Here is a 20,791-nt window from a genome sequence, read left to right as displayed (position 1 = left end):
GGTGGGTCATGAGACTTGGTATGCGGTTGTGAAAAGCCATGTTTTTAGGTCTTTTTTTGAAGGTTTTGAGGTTTGTTTGGAGTTGCAGGTCATGTGGGTGGGAGGGGGTTCCAAAGTTTGGGGCTTGTGAGAGATATAGCACATTCGTGTATTTGCAGGAGTTGGGCAGAGTGGACCGAGGGGATTGTTAATAACCCTTTGCTGAACGGAGATTTCTTTATGGAATGTGGGTTTTGAGATGCGGCGACCAGAATGGTACACAGTATTCAAGGATCAGTCTCACCATGGAGTGATACAGAGACATTATGACATTTTCTGTTTTATTCACCATTCCCTTTCTAATAATTCCCAACATTCTGTTTGCTTTTTTGACTGCCGCAGCGCACTGAACAGATGATTTCAATGTATTATCCACCATGTCGCCTAGATCTCTTTCTTGGGTGGTAGCTCCTAATATGGAACCTAACATTGTGAAACTATAGCATGGGTTATTTTTCCCTATATGCATCACTTTGCACTTATCCACATTAAATTTCATCTGACATTTTGGAGGCCTAATTTTCCAGTCTGACAAGGTCTTCCTGCAATTTATCACAATCTGCTTGTGATTTAACTGCTTTGAATAGTTTTGTATCATCTGCAAATTTGATTACCTCACTCGTAGTATTCCTTTCCAGATCATTTATAAATATATTGAAAAGTACAGGTCCCAGTACAGATCCCTGAGGCACCCCCCTGCCCACTCCCCTCCACTGAAGAAAATTGTCCATTTAATCCTACTCTCTGTTTCCTGTCTTTTAGCCAGTTTGTAATCCACGAAAGTACATCGCCACCTATCCCATGACTTTTTACTTTTCCTAGAAGCCTCTCATGAGGAACTTTGTGAAATGACTTCTGAAAATCCAGATATACTACATATACTGGTCCACCTTTATCTACATGTTGTTTAACCCCTTCAAAAAAGTGAAGCAGATTTGTGAGGCAAGACTTGCCTTGGGTAAAGCCATACTGACTTTGTTCCATTAAACCATGTCTTTCTATATGTTCTGTGATTTTGATATTTAGAACACTTTCCACTATTTTTCTTGGCTCTGAAGTAAGGCTATCTGGTCTGTAGTTTCCTGGAGCCCTTTTTAAATATTGGGGTTACATTAGCTACCCTCCAGTCTTCAGGTACAATGAATGATTTTAACGATAGGTTACAAATTTTTACTAATAGATCTGAAATTTCATTTTTTAGTTCCTTCAGAACCCTGGAGTGTATACCATTTGGTCCAGGTGATTTACTACTCTTCAGTTTGTCAATCAGGCCTATCACATCTTCTAGGATCACAGTGATTTGGTTCAATCCATCTGAATCATTACCCATGAAACCTTCTCCGGAATGGGTATCTCCTGAATATCCTCTTCAGTAAACAATGAATCAAAGAAATTGTTTAATCTTTCCATGATGGCCTTATCTTTTCTAAGTGCCCCTTTAACCCCTCGATCATCTAACTGTCCAACTGACTCCCTCGCAGGCTTTCTGCTTCAGATATATTTTAAAAAAATTTTACTGTGAATTTTTGCCTCTGCGGCCAACTTCTTTTCAAATTCTCTCTTGGCCTGTCTTATCAGTGTCTTACATTTCACTTGCCAATACTTATGCTTTATCCTGTTGGATCCTTCTTCCAATTTTTGAATGAAGATCTTTTGGCTAAAATAGCCTCGTTCCCCTTGCCTTTTAACCATGCCGGTAATCGTTTTGCCTTCCTGCCACCTTTCTTAATGTGTGGAATACATCTCGACTGTGCTTCTAGGATGGTATTTTTTAACAATGTCCACGCTTCTTATTTATTTATTTATTTATTGAGTTTTATATACTGCCATTCGGTAATGCCATCACAACTGTTTACATATTTCAACAGGGGATAAAAGGTTACATATTTTCAAAAAGGGGGATCTATATATAGGCAACATCATCAGGGTAAAGGTAGAGTAGATGTATAGAGAGGGGGTGGGAATAGATACAGTCAGGTTAAAGTACAGCAGATAGGGTAAAGAGGAGTGATGTAATAATGTGGAAGTTAACAAGCTAAGGGAACGTATGAGTTATCAGCTGGAGGTGGTTTGGAGTATTGTTGTCCATGGAAACTGAGCAAGTTAAAGTTCATTTGGGAGTTCAGTTGCTGAGATGTTGTGAGAGTTTGGGTGTCATTGTAACCTTTGAAGAAAAGCCATGTTTTCAGATCCTTTTTAAAATGTTTTTAAGTTGGATTGCATTCTAAGTTCCAATGGGATTGAGTTCCAGAATTTAGGGCAGGTGATGGAGAATGCTCTTTCATGGGTTGTTGATAGTTGAGCTGATTAGACAGGGGGAATTCTCAGAAAGCCCTTGTTTGAACATAGGTTTCATTGTGAGGAATAAGATTAATAATTGACCAGTTTGGTTGATCTATATGTATTAATTTGTGTGTGATGTTCAGGGTTTTATATTCTACACGGTATTTAATAGGTAGCCAGTGTAGGGAAATAAGGATGGGAGTAATGTGTTCATGTTTTTTAACGCCTGTTAGGATTCTCGCCGCTGTGTTTTGTAGTATTTGGAGTGGTCTGATGCTAGAAGCTGGTAATCCAAGTAATAGGGAATTGCAATAGTCAATGTTAGAGAAAATGAGAAGTTGAAGTACAGATCTGAAGTCAACTGTGGTAAGAAAAGGTTTTAGGCGTTGTAGGGTTAATAGTTTGTGATATCCATCTTTGATTTTGGTTGTGATGTGGTGTTTTAAAGATAGTTCGTTGTCTATGATCACTCCTAGGTTGCGTGTATGCGTAACTGGGGAGATTGGTTCCTTATCGTTTCGAGCAAGAGGGGAGGTAGTAGAGACGGGCTGGGTTTTCGATCCATAATGATTATTTCAGTTTTTTCAATGTTTATTATGAGTTTCAAGCGGGTTAGCAGATGTTTAATTGTGGATAGGTATGTGGCAGTTTTCTTGTAAGTTTCGTCTAGTGAATTTTGAATAGGAATTAAAATTTGTATGTCATCGGCATAGAGGAAATGGGTCAAGTCTAGTTCTTTTAAGAGATGGCATATAGGCGAAAGATATATATTGAAGAGTGTTGCAGAAAGTGCAGAACCCTGAGGCACTCCAGTGTGAAGATTCATTTTTTTTATAAGGTCTTATTTATTGAGACTTGGTAGGTTCTGTTGGAGTGGTAAGAAGAGAACCATCACAGGGTTATGTCAAATAACCCTATTTCTGTGAGACAGTCCATGAGAATGTTATGGTTCACAGTGTCAAAAGCTGCAGATAGGTCTAACATTATGGGGTGGATTTTCAGAGCCCTGCGCGCCGGTGCGCCTATGTTCAATAGGCCTACCGGCACGCGCAGACCCCGGGACTCGCGTAAGTCCTGGGGTTTTCCGAGGGGGGCGTGTCGAGGGGGCGGGCCCGATCCGCGCGGAGTTTTCGGGGCAGGCCATAGCATTTCGGGGGCGGGCCCGGGGGCGTGGTTACGGCCCAGGGCGGTCTGGGGGCGTGGCCCTGCCCTCCGGACCCGCCCCCAGGTCGCGTCCCGGCGCGCGGGGATTTACGTCTCCCTCCGGGAGGCGTAAATCCCCCGACAAAGGTAAGGGGGGGTTTAGACAGGGCCGGGCGGGTGGGTTAGGTAGGGGAAGGGAGGGGAAGGTGAGGGGAGGGCAAAAGAAAGTTCCCTCCAAGGCCGCTCTGATTTCGGAGCGGCCTCGGAGGGAACGGAGGTAGGCTGCGCGGCTCGGTGCGCGCCGGCTATACAGAATCGATAGCCTTGCGCGCGCCAATCCCGGATTTTAGCGGCTACGCGCGTATCTACTAAAATCCAGCGTACTTTTGTTGGCGCCTGATGCGCCAACAAAAGTACGCCAAATCGCGCTATTTGAAAATCTACCCCTATGAGTAGGAATTTTTGCCCATTATGAAATCCTCTGAGTATAGTGTCATTCAATGAGAGTAGTAAAGCTTCAGTGCTGAGGTTTTTTCTGAAGCTGAATTGGGTTGGAAAGAGGATATTGCTTTTTTTTCTAAATGGTCAGTGAGTTGAGTGTGAACAACTTTTTCAGTGATCTTGGCTATGAGCGGTAAGTTAGATATAGGACGGTAGTTTGTTGGGTTATCTGGATCAAAGTTGTTCTTTTTTAGGAGAGGCTTAATTACTGCTGATTTAAGAGAGCTGGGATAGAAACCTTCTGTAAGAAAAATGTTTACTATCTTTGAGTATTTTTGTTATTGTGGATTCTATTGTTTTTAGAGTAGGGATGGGGATGCAGTTAATTGGGTGATTTGCTGGGTTCATTTTTTTAATGAGATTGGATTTCCAGGGAAGAGGCTGTGTCAGACCATTTTGGGATTTCATTGTTCATCATAATGTTTTGATATTGTCAAGATTGATGTTGATTAGATTTAATATTTTTTTATTAAAGAAATTGGTGAATCCATTACATTCAATTTTAATGCATGGTGTTATCTTGCAGCTTTTGTGAGACTTTGAACTATAGAGAATAGCATTCTTGGGTTATGTTGGAATCTATTAATTTTTATAGAGAAAAATTGTTTTTTTGCGTTGATAATAAGATTTTTGTATTGAGCAAGGGCATTTTGGTAGGTAGTAAGCAGAGCAGTTGATTTGTTCTTGCGCCAAGCCTTTTCTTTTTTTCAGAACTGCTGTTTTGCAATCCTTATGTTTTTATTGTACCATTGGTTCAGATGCTGTGAGTTTTTAATTGTCTTTGAGATGACGGGGTTTATGTTGTCAGCAACAAATTTGGTTATGTTGCGCCAAGAATTGGCAATTTCGGAGTTGGAAAGATCTATTTTAGTTAATTCAATTTGAAGTTTTTCTTGAAGGTTTTCTGAATTGAAAGGGGGACAGTAACTTATCAACCTTGGGACATATTGGGAAGTTGAGTGGTTGAAACTGGAAGTCAGATTGGTTTGGATCAGGTGGTGGTCTGACCAGGGGATTTTGGTTATGTGTGTGTCATGGGTTAACCATGAATCAATGTTGATAAAGATGAGGTCTAATGTGTGTCCAGCTTTATGAGTAGGAGCATTGATGATTTGATTTAGTCATAGCGTAGAGAACGCATTAATACGAATTTGGCATGTTGAGGTGTAGGGGCCTTTGTCCGTGTGAATATTGAAGTCACCAAAGATGATAGTAGGTTTGTTTTGGGTGATGCTGGTCATGAAAAGTTCAATTAATGGTGAGCAATTGAGGTCTAGTGAATGGGGGGGGGGGGGGCAATAGAGCAAACATATTTGTAGTTTAGTGGAGCTGAAAAGAGCAATTTCGAAGGGTGGGCATATGTTAGTTTTGACTAATTTCATATTGAGGTTCTTTTTGGTGAATAGCATTAAACCCTCTACCTTCTTGCATACTTTTTACCTTTTGTAGCTGCTCTTTTCAGTTTTTTCTAACTATTTTTCTCATTTTATCAAAGTTTCCCTTTTGAAAGTTTAGCACGAGAGCCATGGATTTTCTTACTTGTCCCCCTTCTAGTCATTAATTCAAATTTGATCATATTATGATCACTATTGCCAAGCAGCCCTACCACCGTTACCTCTCTCACCAAATCCTGTGCTCCACTGAGAATTAGATCTAAAATTGCTCCCTCTCTCATCTGTTCCTGAACAAATTGCTCCATAAAACTGTTATTTATTCCATTCAGGAATTTTATCTTTCTAACATGTCCTGATGATACATTTTCCCAGTCAATATTGGGGTAATTGAAATCTCCCATTATTACTGAACTACCAATTTGGTTAGCTTCCCTAATTTCTCTTAGCATTTCACTATCTGTCTCACCATCTTGGCCAGGTAGATGGTAGTATACTCCTATCACTATAGTCTTCCCCAACACACAAGGGATTTCTACCCATAATGATTTGATTGTGCATTTAATCTCATGCAGGATGTTTATCCTGTTGGACTCTATGCCATCCCGGACATAAAGCGCTACACCGCCTCCCGGGTGCTCCTCTCTGTCATTGTGATATAATTTGTACCCTGGTATAGAACTGTCCCAATGGTTATCCTCCTTCCATCATGTCTCTGAGATGTCAATTAAGTCTGTCGTCATTCACTGCTATACATTCTAATTCTCCCATCTTACTACTTAGAGTTCTGGCATTAGCATACAACATTTCAAAGTTTGTTTTTTGTTTGTATTTTCATTCTACATTTTAATTGATAGGGATAAGCTAGATTTTTTTTAGCTCGGGTGAGTTTTTAGTTACAGGCACTTGGACTACTTTTCTTATTATTGGAACCTCACTGTCGGGATGCCCTAATTCTAATGCAGGGATGGGCAATTCCAGTCCTCGAGGGCCGCAAACCAGTCAGGTTTTCAGGATATCCCTAATGAATATGCACGAGAGAGATTTGCATGCACTCTGCCTCAGTCATATGTAAATCTTTTTCATGCATATTCATTAGGGATATCCTGAAAACCCAACCGGTTTGCAGCCCTCGAGGACCGGAATTGCCCACCCCTGTTCTAATGCATCATTAGTATCCTTTGAAGATACCTCCCTCCGAACCATGTGCTGCTGAGTGACTATTGCTTTCCCTTTTGTTCTAGTTTAAACGCTGTTCTGTCTCCTTTTTAAAGGTTAGTGCCAGCAGTCTGGTTCCACCCTGGTTAAGGTGGAGCCCATCCCTTCGGAAGAGACTCCCCCCTGCCCCAAAAGGTTCCCCAGTTCCTTACAAAGCTGAATCCCTCTTCCTTGCACCATCATCTCATCCATGCATTGAGACTCCGGAGCTCTGCCTGTCTCTGGGGACCTGCGCGTGGAACAGGGAGCATTTCAGAGAATGCTACCCTGGAGGTTCTGGATTTAAGCTTTCTACATAAGAGCCTAAATTTGGCTTCCAGAACCTCCCTCCCACATTTTCCTATGTTGTTGGTGCCCACATGTACCACGATAGCCAGCTCCTCTCCAGCACTGTCTAAAATCTTATCTAGGTGACGGGTGAGGTCCACCACCTTCGCACCAGGTAGGCAAACATCCATCACTTTTATGATGGGGTGGGGGAGCAGGGACAGCAGCAAAGCAAATGTGTTCAGGACCTTAGTGCAGAATAGGAAATGAAATTTTGGACTGTGCTGTGGCATTTTACTAGGATGCTAATGGTAAATATGTGACCGAGTTGGTACCAATAGAATGAGACATTTTATTTTTTGTTTAATTTATCGTAGGATTTGCAGGATCAACTGGAGGACATGATGGAGGATGCAAATGAAATCCAGGAGGCAATGAGCCGCAGCTATGGAACACCAGAGATAGATGAAGATGATTTAGAAGCAGGTTTGCTATCATACAAGATTGAGTACCATGACCTTTATTCACTGCCCCACTTTTTTTGGTTTGTTTCTTTTGCCCTCTATATTTTTTATTTGTATTCTCCTCCTTTCCAGACACTGCTCATTGTCTACCTATGGTTGTCTCTGTTGTTATTGCCATCTTCCTCCCTCTCTTGTTCTGAATGATTCACTTTGGAGGTGTGCTCAGAGCCAGCTGACTGCAACAGAGAGGAGATCTGAACATAGTACCATGGAGCCGGCTTTCTATTATAGCTAAAATTGGTTGCAGCAATAATCGGGGCAATCAGTAACAGTTCTAGAGATGCCTAAGAAAAATATTTGATATCCATTTCATATGTTTAAAGATCAAATTTCATTGAAATCAAAATCTAATCAGCTTAAAAGAAAAAGGAGAAATTAATTCTTACCTTATTTCCTTTCCTTGAGTTCAGTCAGACCAGTCCAGACAAATGGATTATGACCAGCAGATGGAAGCAGAAATTAATATCACCCCTTTTGTGCATCTGTGCTATCCTCAGCCTGACAGAATTACCTGTAACAAGCTAACTGAGGTCACTAAAATATCTGTGTTAAATATGAACAAGCCCACTGAACACTATTCTTTCTGATTTTTTTTTTTTTTGGTATCCAGAGGGCTTCCAAATTGTCCACTAACAAAAACACCAAAAATAGGCAAGCTTAGAATAGTATTTACAGATTAGGAAGGAATTGACTTGAACAATTCTCCGAGAACATCTTTATGTTCTATGCTATGATGGCAGAATGGATATGAGCTTGGATATGAGTTTGGCAGCATAGGGAGGGTCCTGGACTTATCTGACTGGAGTCAGTGAAAAGAAATTATCAGGTAAGAACTAATTTCTTCTTCCTCTTCATACAGTCTGACCAATACAGATGGATAGGTTGTACCCAAGATGCTCCTGAACAGGGGTGGGTCACTGCCAAAGACTGCTTTCCATGCCTCAGAGGCAAACAAGACCGTCTATTTGGCAGTCATATCCAATTGCTAAAGCCTCAAAAGTTATGCAACAAAGACCAAGTAGTGAACTTATCAACCACCAAAAATAAACCAACCAGAAACCTGCCCATGAAACTATGAAAGTTCTAGAGAGATGCACTCTGTTGTTTGGGAAAGGGTCTAGCATTATCCAAAGACATGCTGTTGTGATCCTGCCCGCGAGGAGCGTGGGCAGGCTCTTACCTTCACAGCCAGTCGGGCTGCTGACGCGGCTGCTTCTTTCTCCCTGAATCGGCTGGGGCCGTTCCCACAGCTGTTGCCATGCGGTCTGCTCCTCTGCTACTGTTTCTGCCTTTCCCCGACGTGCTACTGCGATCCGGGGACCTTCTGCCAGCAGGCCGTCTCTGCCGGTGCCTGCTTCAGCCCGGGTCCTTGCCTGGCTGGGAAGCCGTCCCTGCCAGTGCCTGCAGCATCTCTCTGTTCTCTCTGCCGGTGTCTGCAGCCAGCCTTACCTCTCTCTGCTTCTTCCTGCTTCAGTCCTTGCAGCTGGGAGCTGCTCCACTGACCTGCCTTCACCCAGCTCCAGCCCAGGGCTGCTCCACTGCTTCCCTGGGTCTTCCACGTGGCTGAGGACACCACCAGCTTCCAGCTCTTCTCTCCAGTTCCCTAGGACACCGGCGCGCGCCTCTCTGCTCCTCTTCAAGGGCCAGCCAGGTGTGGCCCCCTGCTGACCCCTCCCTGGGCATTGTCCACCTCAGCTCTACTAAAGGGCTCAGCGTTCAGTCTGTCTTTGCCTTCGCAAGGAGTTGGTCACTCCTGAGATCCTTCGCTCCAGGAAGTCGTCCGTGTTCCAGCACTTCTGCAAGGTCCTGTGTTTCTTGTTTCCTGTCGGAGCTCCTCGTCCAGTCCTGATGTCTGCCTGCCTGCCGTTCCAGTCCCAAGGCCTGTCTCTTCGTCCAGTACTTGTATTCCAGTCCTGATGTTCCTGCTGTTCCAGATGTCCATGTTCCAAGCCCTGAGGTGTGTCTCCTGTTCCCGTATCCGTGTTCCAGTCCTGATGTTCCTGCTGTTCCAGATGTCCTTGTTCCAGCCCTGAGATCTGTCTTATCCTTGTTCCTGATCCTGATGCTTTAACCTGCCTTGAGCTGCCAGGAGTGCAGCGTATCCTTGCCTTGAGCTGCCAGGAGTGCAGCGACCTGCTTCTTCCCTGTGCTCTCCCGCTCTCAGCGTGGTCCGCGACCAGCCTTCCCAGGGCTGTGTAGGGCGCGCATGGGACAGGGTGGTCCGCGACTCAGTCCCGCGGGTGGTCTGAGTAGGGCGCCCTGAGGGACAGTGCCCGTGTCTTCCTTCAGCCCTCGTTCCTGACTCCACCTCTGTGCATCCAGTACCTCGTCCTGAGTCCACGTCTGTGCCTGTCCACGTCTATGCATCCTGCACCTCATTCCTGAGTCCACGTCTATGCCTGAGTCTACGTCGTTCCTGAGTCTCGTCTGAATCCATGTTCCAGTCTTCGCTGCCCTGGCCTCCATCTGGCCTGCCGCTTCGTGCCGTACCCTGCGGCAGGTCCGAAAAGGCTGGGAACGGTTGGAGGACTGTTCACAAGACCAACATTGCGTTGTTGGGTCTTCCGAAGCGTGCAGGTCCGGAGGAGGGCCTGTCAGCCAGTCTTCACTCCAGCTTGCTTCCGTCCAGCCCATGCTCGGGCATGCCACGCCTCCCGCGGCACCTCTTCAGACCCCTCTGGTGTCGAGCCGCGGCCCAAGGGCACACACATCTCCCAGGAGTGGGATTGCTTTCCTAGCGTTCCTCAACACATGCTGCAACAATATCCGCAACTAACATGTTGTAACCTTATTAACTACTCACCTTAGCTAATACCACTGTGCAACAGGAATAGAAGAAACGATCTCTCAAAAGTATGTGCAACCTTAAGCTAGCTCAAAGAATTCTCTGGTCATCTAGACTGAGAAGAAAACAAAAGCTGCCAAAAATGAACAAATCTGGCCTTATCCCTTGTTGCATCCAACAAAGATCTCTTCAAGAAAAATGGTTGCAACTCTGATATCCTTCTGGCTAATCAATAGCCTCCAGGAAACATCACTCACAAGAATTCAGTCTCAATGAAATTCTTCTAATAGGTTCAAACTGCAATCCTGACAAGATCAATTCTGGAATTCATCTCTCAAAATGGAACAGGAAACCCAATCTGTGAACTAATGTGCTTAACACCCATAACAACAAGTTGCGGCTACAGCTGAAAGCAAGGAAAAGGACCATGCAACGCATGCCTCCTGCAGCCCACAAGAGCTGGTTCCCTCCAACCTCTCCCGCTGCTAGATAAGCATGGCTATTCCTCAAATGGTTGCCTTAATTACTCTAGGGCTTGCAAAAACTGAAACTCCTCTCAGAGCACTGACCATCTCAACAAATTTCTAGCCTATAAATGGAGTATTCGCTACTTCCTCTTTCCTTTTATTTTTTTAAACAGCTTACTGAAGGGCCCGACCATAAAACCACAGTGAGTCAGAATTTCAATTAGAAACTATACCTGAGAGAGGAGCACTCTGTGAGGAAGACAAAATAGCTCTCTATGCCACACACACATGAGATTCACACACCAAAGGTGCCTTAGCCTGACTGAATTTGCAGGATTGCCCAGGCCTGAAGTTCCCAAAATCCTCTGAATTGCACTCATGAACAAAGGCCACAGAGAAAAAAAAGAAAGTGTACAGGACCACCTCAGTCAACTAACTCTGACCCAATGCCTCAAATCCAGACCAGTATTTCCTTCTTCTCTGGCTGAGACCACCTTCTAGTTTCACATCTTTGAGGGTCTCCATCAAATCCAATAGCAGAACTTACCACCTAGTCTCTACTTGTTTGAAGGCTTCCTGATACAGGGACCAATTCCCGGCTAACATTGCGAATGTGAGAAAAACAAAACCGATGAACATACTCTATACCGTAAAATGTGAATCCGCAATGATCCTCAGATGCCTTCTTCCTAACAGGCTAGCAACTCCAGCTGTTGAGAGATCAGAGGATTCTTGGAGCCTTCTTGATGGTTCACATATGTCTTCATCATGGCATTTCTGGACATTATCCCAACTGCCTGACCTCTCAGCAGAGGTGCAAATGTAGGAGGTACAACCACTGATGAACTGGACTACCTTGATTCCTCCTGCGATATCTAACCTTGTCACCTGTCAGAGAAGAACTCTCCAGCCCACGAGACTGTCTGACAACACAGTTGCCCATGCCAGAGAGTAAAATATTACACTTAATCCAAAATCTCAGAAATTCATCCTGATCATTTCCAGCACTAGCAGCCTCATGGAGAAAGAGATCAGACCGATAAGGAACAGTAGTACATGAACCCATGGCCCAGGAAATTCCAGACCCAAAAAATATTCGCAGTGGAGACACAGGGACTCTGAGCAATTCCTCAGACAGAGGAACCCACTTGGAAGCAAGTTCCTGGAAGAGCCTAAAACGTGCCCTTGCCCAGGGTATCAAGATCAAAGCCACTATCATTAGATCGAGCAGCTGCAGTACACAAATGAACCATTGACTGACAGTAAGAATTAGATCCACAGAAGCAGTTTTGAATCTGTTCTGCCAGATGAACATAGCCTGTCAGTGTGCCAGATAGGGTTCCTAGATATGCCAAAGTCCTTACAAGTTGGCCTAGTAGAAGCCGATTAACCATCCCATCTCTTAAAAAACTCAGAACACTTACTAGTTGGTACTTGTAACTTTCTGTACAGGCATAGCCACTCTACCAGAGAAGGATACACTATGAAAAAAAAAATCCTTCCTTCGGCTATGCTGCTGCCATGACCACCATCCCCTCCAATAAAGTTTGTAGTGCCATGATTAACTCCAAAGGATAGGGCTTAAAATTGGAAGAATCCCCCTAGCACAGCAGAAATAAACAAAGGAAGCACCAATACTTCTTAACAAGATGAGAAGATCATCCTCTGTTAAATGCCAAGGAGGTCAGACACTCTACTTCCATACTGCCACAGTAATTGTCCTCAGATTCCTATTTAGAAATGTTACCTGTAAGTAGTTGTTGACCCACTTCAAATCCAAAGTGGGATAGAGCAACTACAAGGAACTGGAACACTGACTTATACACCATTGGATTTAGGAACTGGAATCCCCATATTTAGCATATATGTTGTCTGAAACTGCACTCTCACTGCCTTTCATCTCTTCGGCAAGTGAAAGGGAAAATATATTAAAGACGTCCGAAACCAGATGGTAGCAAAGCTTGGGCATAATAGTCTTGCATGATCACCCCGACCTAGTGAAAGGACATACCTTTACCATAACTGTGACCAGTTCACCACAGTAGCTACTAATCTTTAGAATCAGGAAACTGTTCTTTAAAAAAAACTCATTGGGCACCCCAAAAAGGTACTTGACCTTAAGGGATCTCTTATCTCCATCTTATGGAAAGGCCCTGCTCAACAGAGGGAATAAAAGCTGGTCTTTCACCTCAGGAGCTGTTGGTTGATTTATTTATTTATTTTTAAAACTGTAGGCTTCCCCTTACATATCCTCTCCAATTCTTAAATTTCATGGGAACTGAGAAAAATAGGATGTGAGCTCGCCATTATAGAAATGGTGCACCACAGCAGTATCAAACTCAAGACTGAACCAAATCTCTTGACCTATGGTCCTTACAGACAGCGTCCTTTTCTATTAGAAGAATGTCCCCTTTGCAAGAGATCAACCCAGAGCACCCAGTTTGCAATCTTAGCCACATTTGTTTTTTTTTAACCAGGGGGGGGATAAGTTGACATGTGCCAGCCTTCAAAAATTCATTTGAGATGCCTGTTCAGTCCCTGCAAATGGTATTATGCTATTGCCAATGTTCCAGGGGCAGCAGGGAATGAACCTATGGCACCCAGCACTTAAAGCCAGGGAATCTTGCGCCAAAGCTATAGGAATTCCAAATAAACCAAACTTCTGCCCCAGATATCTCAGCTTCATCTCTCCAGAAAAAAACAATGGTTAAAATTCAACCATAGATTGAACTCCACTAACATCAGCTTCCGGGAACACCCATCCATGGACAACAGGAAACTGAACCTCTTTTAGTAGAGGAAAGGACCTAGAAGATGTACTAATGCATGCAATACTAGATTCCTCCACAGAATTTGCATCCATTTCTTGTGTTCATTCTACTTCTCTTATGACCAAGGTGAATCCTGGAAAGCCATTCATCCTTATCCGAAGGATTTCTTCCTACTTCTACTTTACCTGAGTACCATTTTCACTTAGAGTCTTAAATCCCAAGGGAGTTTCAGATTTTTTTTTTTATTGGAAATATTACTAGCGCTCCCCAACTTCCATTTCCTGAATCCTTAGGCTTCCAGGAGTGGGACCAAAGTTTATCTCTTACCCAGTGGTTGTTGCATATATTTCACAAAAGTCTGCATATCTGAAGCTCAGCTGCTGTAATAAGCAGTGAATAAGATCCTACAATCCAAAGGACATAACTTTCTGATTCAAGAAGGGCCAGTACACTTAAACCTGTTGAATACGGGAACTACAGACATTTTGAGCTGTAGTAACAGCAGCTGCTATGTCAATGAGGCCCTTTAGAGCCTCCTGTTCTCTCTGCCATGGGAGGGGATCTAGCTAGATCGCAGGAGAATATTAGGTCATTTCAAATATCCTGTAATTGGCTTTTTCAGACAACCTTCATCCTTTTTTCCCCAAAGTTTGATGTTCTTATATATCAAGCTTTTGATATTGGGGCAGGGGACCACTCCAGGTATGGCTGTCCGGAGTTCAGTTGTCCCCTTGGGTGAGCTCAGGGTTCCCTCTCATGTGAAGAAACATAGGTGAGAACTGGACTTGGATGTGGATGTAAAGTCAATTTTTTAGGGGTCAGGTTTCCTGGGCAATTTGTGGGGGACCATGGGATCAAATACAGGGACACAGAAAGAGCCTCCCTGGAAGAGAGGAGAAGGGAGAAAAAACAGCCTGCAGTTGAAGGGGATGATCTTAATTAAATGAAGCCCACCATGGAGGGAGAGGTCTTTGTGAATATTGGAAGGTGTTTTTCTTTCATAGAATGGGAAAGGCTTTAATTACAGGGGGATGGGACTCTCCTGAAACTGGCTTAAAGTTAAGCAGTGCTATGGCCAAGCTTTACCCCCTTCCTGCTGCTGCTATGGATCTGTTGATGTTTTTCTAAGATGGCTGTCTTGGTATCAGCAAATACTAAAAAGGCCACTTTTTCCAATGGAAGAAGATGCAACTCTAAAGGTGGTATAGGAAAGGAGGTATACAGTCTTTTGGAGTGGCTATCCTGGGTTTTTAGGTGGTCATTTGGAGTAAGTATATGTTCAGGGCTTGTTTGTGCTAGATACAACAGCTGCTGGTAAAGGCCTCAGAAGTGGCCTCTAGGGAAATGGAAAGGCTGGAGGCCGGATTCACCATGTGATGAATAGTCTTCATATCCTGATTTGTTCTTGGCTAGTTCTATAGCTGGTTCTGCTTTAACTAGATCTGATGTTCCCAAACCTATCCTGGGGGACCTCCAGCCAATTGGGTTTTCAGGATATCCACAATGAATATGCATGAGATAAAATTTGTATGCTGTGGACCTAATGTAGGTAAGTGAAACCTTGGCTGCCTCATTTTTCACATAGAAACTCTTCGTTCAGATACTATGATGGGGAGTTTCTCTCATCTCTAGATCTCTTTGAGGCATACCATCACATTCCAATTCAGTAGGCTCATCAGACGTTTCTCTACCTTGCAGTTACAGCCCCAATGATTTTCTTCAAGGGTAATGGTGGTTGTGGCAGCCGCCCTCATTGCAAGGAACAGGCAAAGTCCACAGAAGAGTGCCAGCAGTCAGCCTCCAGAATTGTCCAACTTCTTTAGGATCTGGGTTGTGTGATCAATTTGGACAAAAGTTGGTATGGGCTTAAGACTTGTGGTCTCTGGCGGCGTGATTTGATATATTATTCTGAGGTACTAGGTTCCATAGCAGTGGACATAGACCTAATGTGGGGCCGCTATAATAAAATCCGCGCTAAAACTGGAGTTACATTTTAACATGTTTTTTTTTACTTAACATGCATATTAAAAACGGGGATCCCTGTGGGATGCAGTAAGCTAATTCGATGCAAATCAAACAAGAATTAAAAAAAAAAAAAGTGTGCTGAAATGTGAGTTTAACTGAAAAAATCTACATGTAGCGTTTTGGGCCGGTTGCGGCATCTGGAACAGCTGTTGGCTGTTCTGGTCAGGAACAAAGGTTTATTTACAGGACTTCAAAGAAACAGCAAAAATTAAACAGTAGCTCACTTCGCTTTAAACATCCAAAATAGTTATACATACTCTGTACAGGCATACTATGGGGGTCGAAGCAGCTCTCCAGGGCCTTCCTAACCCTTCTGGGCCCTGATTCTTTATACTATTAGGAAGGGATCCTCCTGGAATTCAGAATCCTTTGCAGGTCTGCGCCTTAAGGCAGACGGGGTAGATGGCTCTAGTCTAGCCTGTGTTTTAAAGTGGTTTGAGGGAGTCTTGTGTATACTCCCTCACACTACACTAATGCCAAAAAGTGCTTTAAAACAAGAGTAAGGAGGAAAGTGTTTGAAGTTGAAAGGAGTGTGACAAAAATGATCTTGCATGCAAGATTGTCACTGGTCATCCCAACTTGTGCACAATTTAGCATGCAAGACCATGTGGGCAAGGCATGCCAAGTTGGGTCCTGGGGTAATGAGCTGCATTTGACCGGTTCTTCTGGCAGCCAGAGCCTCTGATTCTTAGGGTCTTGTTGTCCTCTAAGCCCAACCCATAACTTCTCCGGGGAGCGCGGTGTTTCTGGTATAGAGTGAGCTTAATAGTAGGCCATGGCCACTTCTAAGGCCTTCTCTAGTATCAGATTCTGTTGTTGGCAGACCCTCTGCTGCATAGGCCATCCGAGGCTATGTAGGAATTGCTCCAAGAGAATTGTCTTGGCGACCTCCTCACCAGTCTTCCCCTCTGGGCGGAGCCACTTCCATGCGACATCACGAAGCCTATAGAAAAGGTTTCTTGGATTCTCCCCAGGCTGCAGGAACCTGCACTGGTATTGAAAGGTCTCTGGTGTGAGCCCAGCTCTCTGAAGAATGATGGTCTTCACTTCTGGTATGTGGCGGCACCATCGGGGTTCACGGTCTGGAAAGCAGCTTGACAGTCTCCAATTAGTAAGTTACATAAATAGGCAGGCCACCTGTCCTCCAGCCAGCTGGTCAGTCTAGCAAGTTGCTCAAAATTCTTAAGAAACTGGGTCTTCTCCATGAGTCATCTTCAATAAGCCCATGCCCAAGGGAGGTGGTTTAGTCACAGACGTTTGTACTGCCTGTGCCACTTGAGTCAGCAGTGTGTTCTGCTGAGCCACTTGCTCAGGGATACTCCTGGGGTCTGTGCCTTAAGGCGGACCGGGATAGATGGCTCTAGCCTGTGTTTTAAAGTGGTTTAAGGGAGTCTTGTGTATATTCCCTCACACCACACTAATTCTGAAAAGTGCTTTAAAGCTGGAGTAAGGAGGAAAGTGTTTGAAGTTGGAAGGAGTGTGACCTTGCATGCAAGATTGGCACTGGGCATCCCAATTTGGGCACAGTTTGGCATGTAGACTGTTTGGGCAAGTCATGCCAAATGAAATCAAAGGGTAAGCTTTCTAAGGAGGGCACCCTACAGTAAGTACTTTGGTGATGTACATCTCAAATGGCTGTTCTGGAGAGCTTATTCTTTGATTTCACTTGTCAAAATGGCCTTACATGTGAAATTGGTACTCAGATTAGGACACATTCTTGCATGCAAGTCCATTTTGGTCACACTTTTTCCATCTTCAAGTGCTTACCTCCATACTGGTTTAATACATTTAAGTGGATTTTCAGATTAGCTCCTTGGCCTGAGATGGAGTAAAAGTTAACTCACATTTCTGGTGGCCATGATATTCTATTGCTATGCCCATGTGGTAGTGTCTTTCTACCAGACTGGGCACAGTAATAGAATAACTTTGGCCACCAGAAATATGAGTCATCTCCACCTCTTCCATGTACCTTCCTGCATTGCCGAGGACTATCCAATGCCTTCTTTCACATGGCATTTGTCTGAACCTGTACTAAACTTAGTACTGGTTTTCACTTCTGTTTTGGGGTGCATTTTTTAGGAGTTAAAACCCTTGTAACATACCAGAGTTAACTTATGCTAGAAAAATGCATGCTAAAACAGAATAGAAACCTGTGCTAAAATTATTGCCCCTTATTACATTGGCCCCATTATGAGCTGCAACTCACATGTGTCCTCTGCCAAGACTGAGAGAGCCCAGTAATGGGACTATAAGGTGGGGCTACCTCCTCCAGTAGAAACCAAGTCTGTGATCACTTTCCCTTCAAAAGGACTTTGCTGGCAGTGGGCCACTGGCCAAGGACCATGACAAAAGGCATTGTCCCTTTGCTGGGACCTTCAGTGTGATCCTTGATGGACTTCCTGATGGACATAATTATCAGATTGCTCTTGATTCTACATGTGGTAGATTGGGTGTATTTACCAATGGGATCTCATTCAGTTCCAGTAGTTAATGGGTGTGGTAGATAATATTGGAAATTTAAGTCTTCTATTTACTCTAAAATGTCATCTTTTAATAGAGCAAAAAGATTGATTTATCCTGATAGGCAATCTTTAATAACCTACTCTGTATAACACAAATCAATTCCAAGTGTCCATCTCATTTAACACGGCCCTAGATGATGTCGACTGCTCTAATCTGGACCTCGCCCTTAATACTTGGTCGAAAATCAACTCCGCCATTACCAACAAGCATTGCCCCCTTACATATAAACCAATAAACCCTTACTCACATAACAAGAAACCCTGGTACACCACTGAACTCAAAAACCTTAAACGCACCCTAAGGAATGCTGAGAAGATCTGGCGAAAGGACCCTTCCCCCAACCCTCCTTGTCTCCTACAAATCCACTCTTCACAAATACAGAACTGCTCTCCAAAAAAACAAACAGGATTTCTATCCCAGCAAGATCCACAACTTCCTCTATGATCCCAAAGTTCTTTTCTATGTCTCTGAGCTCACCAAACCCCTTACTTCTCCCCCAATTGACACTGAATCCAAAACTAAATGCAACACCCTTGCCAAGTACTTTAATGACAAAATTTCCAACATCATGTTGAACCTTCCACTACCCTACCCTAACTTCCACATCCCCTCTGTCAACATCAACACCTCCATCAACACCTTTGACACCATCTCCACCTCCGAAACTGAAACCCTTATTAAGAAAATAAAACCAGCAGCCCACCCCTCCGATCACATTCCGCCCAACACCATCAAAGCAATCTCATCCACCTTAACCAAACCCATAGCTGACATAAACTCCTCCCTCACCCACGGAACTGTCCCAGACATCCTAAAACCAGGCCATAGACAAACCTGTTCCAAAAACCCCCAACCTATGCCCCACTGAGCCTGCCAACTTCAGACCCATCTCCAATCTCCCCTTCATAGCTAAACTCCTAGAAAAAGCCGTCAACACCCAGGTCTCTGAACACCTCGAGAAACATAGCATTCTCTCCCCCTCACAATTCAGGTTCTGGAAATACTTTAATACCGAAACCTCCTTCTCTCACTCTCTGACACCATTATCAAAGGTCTTGACAATGGCCAATCATACATCCTTGCCTTACTCGACATTTCTGCAGCTTTCGACACCATTTGCCACAAAACCCTCTTATGCAGACTAGCTGAGATTGGCTTTACTGGCTCAGCCTTCAACTGGTTCAAATCATATCTTGACAATAGAACCTACAAAGTAAAAACAGGCAACCATGAATCCCATCCCATCAATCTCACCTGTGGGATCCCCCAAGGCTCCTCCCTGTCATCAACCCTCTTCAGTATTTACATGCTGCCCCTCTGCCGTCTCCTTTCTGCCCTCAGCCTAACCCACTACATTTATGCGGATGATGTCCAAATTCTCATGCCTATCACTAACTCTATCACCGCCTCACTCCAAATCTGGCAAAACTACCTATCCTCTATTAATCTTCTTCTCTCAAACTTAAATCTAGCATTTCCTAGCGTGTAGCAGATGGACTCAAAACAAGTGGGTATAGTGTGCTCGTGCTAGCAGTTGGAGACGGATCTGACGTCAGCACGGGTACATATACCCCTGCAGGAAGTGCAGCAATTCAGTAATTTCCGTCTCCAAAGCAGTTTGGAGCTACCTCACGCTTGCTGAGCGTGTTTCCAAATTCTACACGACTAAATTCATAGAAGAAACCTACCTGAAGACAAGCCCCGCACACCTACGGTGATACCAGTCGGTCCCTCCCCCAGTTGAGTTTCCTGAGGCGATTTCCATGATCCCTCAGAGGTAAGTACCTCGGTCCGGTGGCCGGCTCGCGGCAGGGACCTAGCCCCCGAGTGAGAAGGGCTCGGGCGCGGCATAGAGGCAGCCTCTGTCCCGGCGTGGACTTGGCCCCCGAGCGAGACGAGTTCGGGCGCGGCCCAGAGGCAGCGGGTGCACTTCCTCGAGTGCGGCGGTGACGGTACTCACCCTCTCCCCCCACAGCCGGAGACCACCCGGGTCGCAACAGGGAAGCGCCGAAGACAAGGTAAGGCGTACATCTTTACTTGGTCTCCGAGGAAGCGAGGATTCGCAGAGTCTGCCTATGTGGCAATCCGCCAAGGAGGTCGCCATTTTTCTGCCTAGTTTGTCACGTTGTTAGGTGCACGTTCATAGGCGCCCGTTCCTAGACGCACATGGAGCGTAAGAGAGCCCATGCGTCAGCGGAGCCGGCCCCTCCAGCATCAGGCATGAGCCTCTGCTCGGCATGCAACCTCAGAGCCACACAGAGCGAGGAAGCAGACTCCCTATCTGCCCAATGTGAAGAGGCCCTGAGCGTTCCAGGCCAGGACTGGTCACAGCCCAGCGTACTTGCCAGTTCCTCAGGGAACACCCCGGACCTAGCAGGCAGCAGTGAGCAGCCGGGGACCCCGAGGGACCTGGTACCCCTCAGACCAGATCCTGCCTTGCTCTCCTGGGTGGAGTTATTCAAGGGGATTCATGTCTTTGTCTCAATGCAGGCTGCTCCCCGAGCGGGTCCATACGTACCGGATGACCCTCAAGGCCTAGGCACGGCCACGTGCCACCCGGGACCCCCACTTATGGGGATTCAGATTGCCCTGAGGAAGACTACTAGTCCCCCGAGGAGGGAGAACTTCCCTCGGGGGTTGAACCATATCGGACCATGAGGCGCTTCTTTTTGAAAGATCTCCCAGGCCTGATCTCTCAATGCCTGTCTGAGCTGGCTCTTCCGGGCCATGATGCCCCAGAGGAACCTAGAATGAACCCCCTGTTAGAGGGCCTGCGCCAAACGACTCACCATTTCCCCTCCTACAAGTAGCTCAGCAGTTAATCGATCTGGAATGGAATACGCCGGAGGCCTCA

General features: G+C 44.9%; 1 protein-coding gene across 1 annotated transcript in view; it reads left to right on the top strand.

Moving 5' to 3' along the window:
• The window catches only part of CHMP5 (charged multivesicular body protein 5), a 162,999-nt gene that overhangs the window by 79,379 nt on the left and 62,829 nt on the right, over nucleotides 1-20,791 (top strand). Inside the window, exon 6 of the mRNA XM_029589882.1 lies at nucleotides 7,220-7,328. Coding sequence (XP_029445742.1) covers nucleotides 7,220-7,328 — 109 coding nt within the window. The remainder of the gene's footprint in view (nucleotides 1-7,219; nucleotides 7,329-20,791) is intronic.

Source organism: Rhinatrema bivittatum, chromosome 2 (assembly GCF_901001135.1).
Source record: "Rhinatrema bivittatum chromosome 2, aRhiBiv1.1, whole genome shotgun sequence".
NCBI lineage: Eukaryota > Metazoa > Chordata > Amphibia > Gymnophiona > Rhinatrematidae > Rhinatrema > Rhinatrema bivittatum.
Note: the sequence above shows the minus strand (reverse complement) of the source record. Positions and strands in the feature narration are given on the sequence as shown.